Source organism: Grus americana, chromosome 1 (assembly GCF_028858705.1).
Source record: "Grus americana isolate bGruAme1 chromosome 1, bGruAme1.mat, whole genome shotgun sequence".
Classification (NCBI taxonomy): Eukaryota; Metazoa; Chordata; class Aves; order Gruiformes; family Gruidae; genus Grus; species Grus americana.
The window spans coordinates 14,116,452-14,125,871 of NC_072852.1; the positions used below are offsets into that span (position 1 = coordinate 14,116,452).

General features: G+C 37.2%; 1 protein-coding gene across 1 annotated transcript in view; it reads right to left on the bottom strand.

The window, feature by feature from the left end:
• FBXL13 (F-box and leucine rich repeat protein 13) overlaps positions 1-9,420 on the bottom strand; it is a 92,582-nt gene that overhangs the window by 82,491 nt on the left and 671 nt on the right. The window contains exons 2-3 of the mRNA XM_054800998.1: positions 2,699-2,802; positions 1,398-1,491 (exon numbers count right to left, since the gene is read on the bottom strand). Of these exons, the coding sequence (XP_054656973.1) occupies positions 1,398-1,491; positions 2,699-2,802 (198 nt within the window). The remainder of the gene's footprint in view (positions 1-1,397; positions 1,492-2,698; positions 2,803-9,420) is intronic.

The window sequence follows — 9,420 nt, forward strand, 5'->3', positions numbered from 1 at the left end:
CAGCCTTTCATCCCTCATATCCACTCTTTTATTGATCAGCTGTATCCAGCAATTTAGCATATTAAACAAATATTTTAGTTACTCTTTGCAAAAATCTTCTCATGACACATTGCTATGTAAACCATTTACTACATGATTTTAACTTATATTTTAATAAACATGTTTGAACTTCTACATACTTCTGCTGTTTTAAAATAACAGTTTTTCTGCATTACAGGTGACTTTTTTGATCAGTAAAACCAAAATGTTTACCTCCTTATTGCTTTATGTACAATAACACAGCATTTAACTATAGCTATTAATGGTTAGCATTGATAGCACCTTCCAAGATTTATCGGTTTAAGTGTAATTTTAGGAATCAGCGTAAGTAAAACTAAATAATAGAATCATAGAATCATAGAATGGTTTGGGTTGGAAGGGACCCTAAAGATCATCTAGTTCCAACCCCCCTGCCATGGGCAGGGACACCCTCCACTAGACCAGGTTGCCCAAAGCCTCATCCAACCTGGCCTTCAACACTTCCAGGGAGGGGGCATCCACAGCTTCTCTGGGCAACCTGTTCCAGTACCTCAGCACTCTAACAGTAAAGAATTTCTTTCTAACATCTAATCTAAATCGACCCTCCTTCAGCTTAAACCCATTACCCCTTGTCCTGTCACTACACTCCCTGATAAACAGTCCCTCACCATCTTTCCTGTAGGCCCCCTTCAGAAACTGGTAAGCCACAATTAGATCTCCCTGGAGCCTTCTCTTCTCCAGGCTGAACAACCCCAGCTCTCTCAGCCTGTCCTCATAGGAGAGGTGCTCCAGCCCTCTGATCAGCTTCATGGCCTCCTCTGGACTCTGTCCAACAGCTCCATGTCTCTCCTGTACTGGGGACCCCAGAGCTGGACACAGTACTCCAGGTGGGGTCTCACAAGAGTGGAGTAGAGGGGCAGAATCACCTCCCTTGACCTGCTGGTCACGCTTCTTTTGATGCAGCCCAGGACACAGTTGGCTTTCTGGGCTGCAAGCACACACTGCCGGCTCATGTTGAGCTTCTCATCAATCAATACCCCCAAGTCCTTCTCCTCGGGGCTGCTTTCAATCCATTCCTCACATAGAAAAAACATGCTATTGAAACCAGATTCATATTTATGTGGAACCCTTTTTTAAATTATGACCAAATATGAAACAGGAACTACTTGTTCCCTACCATGCACCTAGATGCTATGCTCATCTCTGCTGACATTAAGTTTTGGATACAAATCAGTATCAATAGAAAGAAATGCTAAGTATCATATTCCTCGCATTAACTATAGAACAGTAACATGAGAAAACTTAAAAACAGAATATGAGTATTCTGTACTAGAAGATTTGTTCCAGCATAGTTAATGCAAATGTTCAATGATTTTTACCAGTTGTTCACCATCTAGTCCAAAAACAGTGTTCAGGTAAGTTTCTGAAATCCTCTTTAATTTTGGGTGTAAAGACAGATCAATACACATATACCTTTAAAAGAGAAGTAAATTATATTAGCCATATTAGTATCCACAAAAGAAAATGCATATTTTCTCTGTACCTAACAGATTATAGTTACATCTTATGGTATTATAATGTTATTATGAAAAGATTAAGACCTATATCACTTTCTTTACAAATACCTATAGCAGCCATTAGACTTTGTCTATTGTATTCCCTTCCCTCTTTTTTTCCAGTTCTCACTAAGTTTTTCTAGCTCCCGTCTAAATAGATCAGCAGCATCTTTTGGGGTCAGTTTTAATCCAGTGATGAACACTGCAATTTTCTGACAACAATGAGGTATTTTCCTGATATTCAAAATCTTCAATGGACCAGAATGTATAAACCTCAAAGACAGCGTATTTACAAAACACAACTTTTCTTGAAACACACCTGAACCGTGAATTTAATTATATATGCAAGTCAAAGCAGGAGGGGAAGTAACTTTCACAGGAGCTGCACCAACAGTAATGAACATGCTTCAAAAAACAGTAAGAACATATGATCTCACAATATTCAAAACTAATGCAAAACTCTGCATCTTGTTTTCTGCACAGTAAGCTAAGAATGCACATAGGCAGGTAGAGACTAACTATAAATTAATCAAGGGCTTTTTTCCTAACAGTGGGCAAAAAGCACTAACAAGTCTGAGAAAAAGCACTTGCTGTGAAGTGTATTTTTAAAAATTCAGATGCCATTTTTGGCCTATAGAAGTTGCACGTATTTTAGAGACCAGAGCCTGAAGTCATTTCAATCACACAAACAGAAGAAAATAAATGAGAAATACTACAATTAATGATTCAGTGCTCGAAGGGCACATCCCTGGTTCATATAGGTAAACATACTGTGAACAGCAATGAAGTTATAACAAGTAACACTACCTCAGTTTTGATTGCCACAAAAGTAAGGGTTTAATATATTAACTAAACAAAGAGGAGCATTAAGTAGAGGTTATATTTATTAGATATTCTGTAGACAAAAAGCCATAGATATCAAAAGAAAAATATTTTCTATGGCTTTAGAAGATAATATCTTACTGTATTTGCAATATCATGTGCCATTAGTATTTGCAAAAAAAGCAGTATTAACATTTAACTTGCAGTCTACACAGTAGACGCTGTGCCATTAGCATGTTTTAAAAGTCCAAGTTCAGTATTATAAACCACATAGCACACACACACAAACATTTAGTATGTACCATAAGACAGCATCTAATCCCTTTTCCATTATTTCTCTGAGCTTTTCTTCTAAAAATGTCAGTGGATCTTCTGGACGCATAACAATTACACCACAAAGCAGCATCTGCAAAAAGAAACTGTAAGTTAATGCCTTTGTGTTGACAGCAAAGTAGCATTTAGATATGAAACTGTTAAAATAAACACAAGTTTACCAACATCTTTTAAAATATTGTAAACCAGAAGCATTTCTTTTTATCACTTACCTTCCCTTTAATTCAATTTTTAAAGGTACTATTGCATGTATCAGCATATTTCAATTGCTAGACTTCAAAGCACTGGGTTTAGGATAGTAATAAAATATGTGGTATTTCTTTAACAATTCCTAAGAATTTCATTGATTTTAATGTGCATTAAAGAAAGAATATATAGAAGATTGGATAATTGTATTTACTTCATGAAAAACAGAATTTAAAACAAGATTAATTGTGTGTAAAGAGTATGTTGAACAGGAAGCATGACCAATAATTGATGTTGCAACCAGTATTGAAAACAAAATGCAGTTTAAAAAAGATTTCCTTTTCAGGATTGTGTTTTCACACTACTTTGCATTATCTTTTAGTAATAATACACAATAACCAATGAACTATTTTTCTCATTTGTCCTTTAGCTGTCTTCACCTGAACAACATAGATCATTTATTTTTGGATTGTGAGCCCACATACAGGAAGAACGTCCCCAGTATATTGTAAAACTATATGGGCAAATTGTAGCTATTGAAATGAATATTTAATGGAAACTATAAACTAAAAGTTTTTGTGCCTGGTAAAAATTTCAACATATGACTGTGTATCTTTAACTAGGCATTCATCTACATTAATGCAAAAGATGCTGTCCTGGGATACACTCTCTTGTTTATATTTCTCTATATGTCTGCTATAAAGAAACTAGCCTTTATTAGTTATCACAAAAACAACACCTGAATTTTTAGATTTTCTTCCAGCTCTGACACTTAGAGAACTGTTTTTCTTTGCCTCTGCCCACTCTCTGAGGTGCACATCTAAATTTTGCTATTCAGAGTCTGCTCTGGCCTCTATAAGCTCATCACCAAAATTCTGACTACGCAATCTCACCATCCACTCATGTTTAATTTTCCCAAACCTTTCACGTACGCACTCAATGGGTAGAAATATTTCATTTTCTAACACCCATATTGATTCTGACTTGTTATTACTGTAATACAACTGATCTATGTAAATACAAAAAGAAATTTTAAGCCCAAGAAATATCCAAAGCAACTGCTAAATCTTTGACGGAGCGAGTCAATACAAGAATATAATTGTTTACTCACTGTACAAACCTGAATGATGCGATACTGCTTTCCTTTCAAGACATGGCCTCTTGCAATTATTAAAGTAATGTGGAGCAGGTGCTTGAGTCCTTTGCAGAAAGCATGGTGGGAGGACAAGGGAAAAGAGGAAGGCTCTAAATTAAAACCATGCTATGGATATAGAACAAAAGCCATGCACAACAGAGAGGCAAAAGAAGGCACCCTGTCAAGTGGGCGCTCACTCCGCAGGGGCAGAGAGCAGAGCAGGCAGGTAGAGGGAGCAGCCTGGGAACTTCTGCATGCTAGAGAGGCCTGCCACATGCTAACACAATACTGTGTAGAAACAGAATCAGACAATAATGTACATTGGAAGGGATCTCTGAAGGTTTTTGAACAGAAGTTGTGCATGCTCCATAATTGGAAGCGTTCAGCGTCAGGCTGGACAGGACTTTGAGCAACCTGATCTAGTGAAAAATGTCCCTGCAGGGGACATGTCCGTGGCAGGGGGGTTGGACTAGATGATCTCTGAAGGTCCCTTCCAGCCCAAATTGTTCTATGATTCTAAGTTAAGATCAGTATGAAAAGGCACAGAAAAATATTTATTTATGCACAGACACAATGAAAGGCAATTGTCTTCAGTTTAGACACCTTGAATATTTATAACACTAATGCACACACCGATTCCAACCTTAGCATCCCCTCAATCTTCTTAACAAAAATGCAGTTTGCAAGGTATATCTTGATGGTTGATTATATTAAGAAAATATCATACATACATCCCTTACCATTGTTATTCATGACAAATAGTATCATTTTAAATAATATACAGGCAGTTACATGGCTTTCATCATAAATTTTCCTATGGACAGATTTCCCAAAGCCAATCCCAACGCTGGTCAGCTACTCCCTCTGCTGGATTAAGCCAGCACGTGTCTGCCATATGAATGCCATTTTCTATTCTTTCAAATTTTGCTTATCTTTTTTGTTTGTTTGTTTCCCTCCTTTTTCAAACAGATACAAACAACTTTTTTTTCCTTTGGATGTTCTGAAAGGTCTCCAACACAGGAAATGCAGACTATCTAACCATATACTGGAGTGCAAGGCCTCTGTGCAACATTTGAGAATTCCTGTATAAAACTTAAGTAAGGAATTGTAACACCTGCTTTTGCAATCCTCATTCAGGTACTCTTCAGTGATGCTTGGGCCAGGTGCAAAACTGAACACAATTAAGCCAAATCTGTACAAGTCTGGCTATTTCTATTAGACTTCTACAAGACTCTCAAATCTGAAAGAGTCCATCTACAATTTTTCTCAACCTATAAATTTTATTTATTCATACCATTAAACAACTAAAAGTATACTCATACATCAAATGATCATGAGTCACATATCATCACAACCCCCAGTGAACCAACTACCAAACAAGTATTAAAAAAAGAAAAAAAAAATCAATAAAACTGCTAGAGCGCAACTAAGTTATCAGGCTAGAATTAAATATTAGGTCAGGTTTTATATGAACTGCTTCTATTCATCAATCTGAAAAAGCTCATCTGTTGTTTAAAAGCTCACAAAGGAAAAGTCCTAAAATCATGCAGCATTCAGTTTAAAGGTTAGTAATGGAAGAACCATTTTTAGCCTCCCTTCCTCTGTACATTTAGCAACTGTTAAAAATACATTCATACTTACATATATTCTTATTCCTTATTCATGTGTGAAAGAGAGCTATTTAGAATCAGTATATTCATCATTTGAATAAAATAAAAATGTGATACTGATATCTGTCCTGCTTTCAGCAGGGATAGAGTTAATTTTCTTCCTAGCAGCTGGTGTAGTGCTGTGCTTTGGATTTAGGATGAGAATAATGTTAATAACACGCTAATATTTAAGCTGTTGCCAAGCAGCCAAGGACTTTTCAGCTTCTCATACTGTCCTGCCAAGGAGAAGGTGGGGGGCACCCAAGAAGCTGGGAGAGCACAGCCGGGACAGCTGGGCCAAACTGCCCAAAGGGTATTCCGTACCATATGACATCATGATCAGTATATAACTGGGGGGCTGGCCGGGAGGTGAGGCAGCTCGGTGTCTTGCGGAACTCAAGTGGTGAGGAATTGTGCTGTTCATCGTTTGGTTTGTATATTCTATTATTATTTTTATTATTCCTTTTTTGTCCTATTAAACTGTCTTTATATCAACCCATGAGTTTTATTTTTTTCTTTTCCATTTTCAATTCTCTCCTCCATCCTACTGGGAGGGGAGATTGAGTGAATGGCTGTGTGGCTGTTTTAGTAAACCATGACAATATCCAACATGTTTTACAAACTCTTCAGCTATAACTTTTTTTTTCATTGAAATTATGTCAGTACACAGAGCAATAGTTTTGTTGATGTTAACAGACATTTTCTAAACAGTAACTTCTACTTATTTCCAAGACCAAACAGACAGTATGACTGGGTGGCATGGATGATGACTATCAGCTCTGCCTTAGAAAATGTTCCCTGAGAGGATGAAGAAACATACATGTCTTGTGTATAAAGTTTTTCAAAGCAAAAAGTTTCAAGATCTAAGTTTTATGCCTCAGGTAATCGAAAGATAACATACTCATTTTTACCAAAAATTCTTAACAGTGGCCTATTTTCATCATTTTCTCTTACTCGTAGTCCTGGACAAATCAACAAAGCATCTACTCAATAGTAATTTATTAGAGATATAACAAGCTTTAAACTTAATGATTCTCCCAAACCCCGTAGGTTATCCAGAATCAGTAGATGCCTTTGGGTGTAGTTTTGCTAACAACTCCTGTTGTTTTCTGGCAGCCCTTATAATGTGTAATGCCTTTCCAGAAGCACCTACCAGAAGTCAAGAGACTATATGTTTTCCTGTTGAATATCAAAAAATGAACAAAATAGGTTCCACAAAATCCATCTTTTCTGTGAAGCTTGGATAAAACCCCTTGACCACAGTTGATTTTGATGTGTTGTGACTACTGCCTGTCCCTGCTCACCAATACTGACCGTACTGCCTCTTCGTGTTTTTCATGCCCATTTGTGTTTCTTATGTGCATTTGCTGACTCACTGTCAGCCTCCAAGGCACCTGGGCAGGGAACATCTTTTGATAAATGTACAGCACCCAGCACAACATAATAGCCTGAGTCATTACCCCAGTTTCTAAGCATTACGATGATGATGATGATGACTCTTAGAAGAAGTAGTATGTGAGATCAGTATTAAATAAAAATTACCAAGAAAGATACGAATTTTGTTATTTTGATTTGTTGCTACAAATGTGTGTTATTTCCCAGCCTCACACGTCCAGTGCTGAAGACGTGCTGTTCACAGTATATTCAAATTACATTACCATTTATACATTTTAGCTATTCCATAACACCTTGCTTAAATGCCAATGCAGTGTTATAAATATTAAATACTATTATTTCATATCTACCTGCAATAAGAGACTACACCCTAAAACCAGATGCATTTTGCAAAGACAGTAAAAGCCTGCTATCCCCAGCAGGAGTTCTAGCAAGGTGTGCAGCAGCCCAAAGCAGCCAATTAACAGTGATAACGAAGCTGATGCAGAACTGTGACAGAATGGCTGTCCATTCTCTCTCTTCTGGAGACCCAGAAAGTCTGGTCTGCTGCTGCTATTCCCATGAGGGGAAGAGAAGGAAAAGAGGAGGGTGTGTGAAACACATCATGAGGCCAGGACTGGCCATGAGTTTCAACCCTCCACTAATCCAGAGTAGAAAGCCTGGCTTCTCTCTTCCAGCCATAAGCCCATTCCTCTTCCTACCACTTAGCCATTTATCCCCATGGCAAAATTCATCTGGGTCACATTGCAGAAAAACCTTAAGCCAGCTCTGCATCCAAATTTAATTTTAACATTGTAAGAATACAGCTACTAACAACAGTGAAAGTCCTTATATGCATAGTGTTTGCAGGCTTACAGTTTGCCTGACTTTTTATGGATACTGTTTAAAAGTAAATCTGGATGAGAACTGAAAGAGAGGAATCAGTCAGGAATGAAAGACTCAAACACAGCAGGGAATCCCAAATTTTTTGGACACGATTATTTGGACTCCAACTGTGTTTGGATGATGTCCAAACCACAACCTAATCATAAAAAGACTGAAGCAAATGGCCATTTTAGAACTCTATATGCTTAATTTTGAGAATACATGTGTAAATGTTCATAGGTCTTGGCTTAGCTTTGATGTTCCTTAATACAGGGACCAGTATAATCTCATTTATCTTCACACCAAGCATACTGTAACTTCATAAAGAAATTAAAATATAAAAAAAATGAAATAAGAAATATGGCTAGATATCAGCAAGCACCAACCTCTGAGAAACAAGGGAAAAAAATACAAAAGATCTTACATAGGCTAATTTTTATTGGGTTCTTTCTTTTAAGAAACTCCTTTTAATCTTAACTGTAATTCTTTCATTTTTAATTTATTAACTTAATGCCACTGTTGGTATAAAGGTCTTTATAACTTTTGCTTGGAAATGTAAATATGAGCTATTTTGAAGTCCTGAATCAAGAAATACACCTCATGCAGATGTATCTTTTGTTTTTCTGTGCTTAGAAAAACCAGAATGATCAAGACACAAGCTCTCAGGAGAGGTACTCAGTCTGCGTGGCAGTGCTGCTCTACGATTATTCTAATTGGCTCAAGATTTCTTTATTAATGTTTCCATAGAAATCCTGGCTCTAATAGCTGCTTGCAAATGGGGTGTATTTTTGGTAGCTTAAAAGTATCAGGATGTCTCTTAAACTTGTATTTCTGCATTGTGCCTTTCTTTGTTTTAAGGAAACTGAAAAACAGCTGCTGCAGATTTTGAAACAGGCACAGGTGAATGTGACAGAGATAAACAGGGAGGAAACTAAAGAAATCAGAGAATCAGATAAGAAGAGAATCAGGTAAGAATCCTAAACGCAAACCCACCAACTCTGTTTGCCCCCTAGTCCTTCACATTGTGACTAACAGTTTTATTCTCTAACATTTCATGGAAGTTTATTTACTCCTTGGCCAATAAATAATCCACCAACATCTAAAACGCGGTCCACCATCATCTTTACCTTTGACAGGCCATAAAAAGCTACCGACTGTACCCGCAGCGCTCAGAAATGAAGCGTCCAGCCACTGCACGTGTCAAAAAGTTTCCAGCTGAAATCTAGAAGTACTTCTGCAATTAAAACTAAAAAACTTAAGCAAATCTAGGGAAGGTGACAATGCAGTTCACTGCATATGCCTTCATTTCAGTCATCTTTTGAATTTAAACATGGATGAAGTAGCAGAATTGCCTTGCTCTATCTTGTTTCTATTTTAAAGTTTTCACCAATTACTTGAAGCAAGCTATTAACAAAAGGACAAGAACAGAAACACGCTCCACACCCGCAGAGAGCAGCTGTAA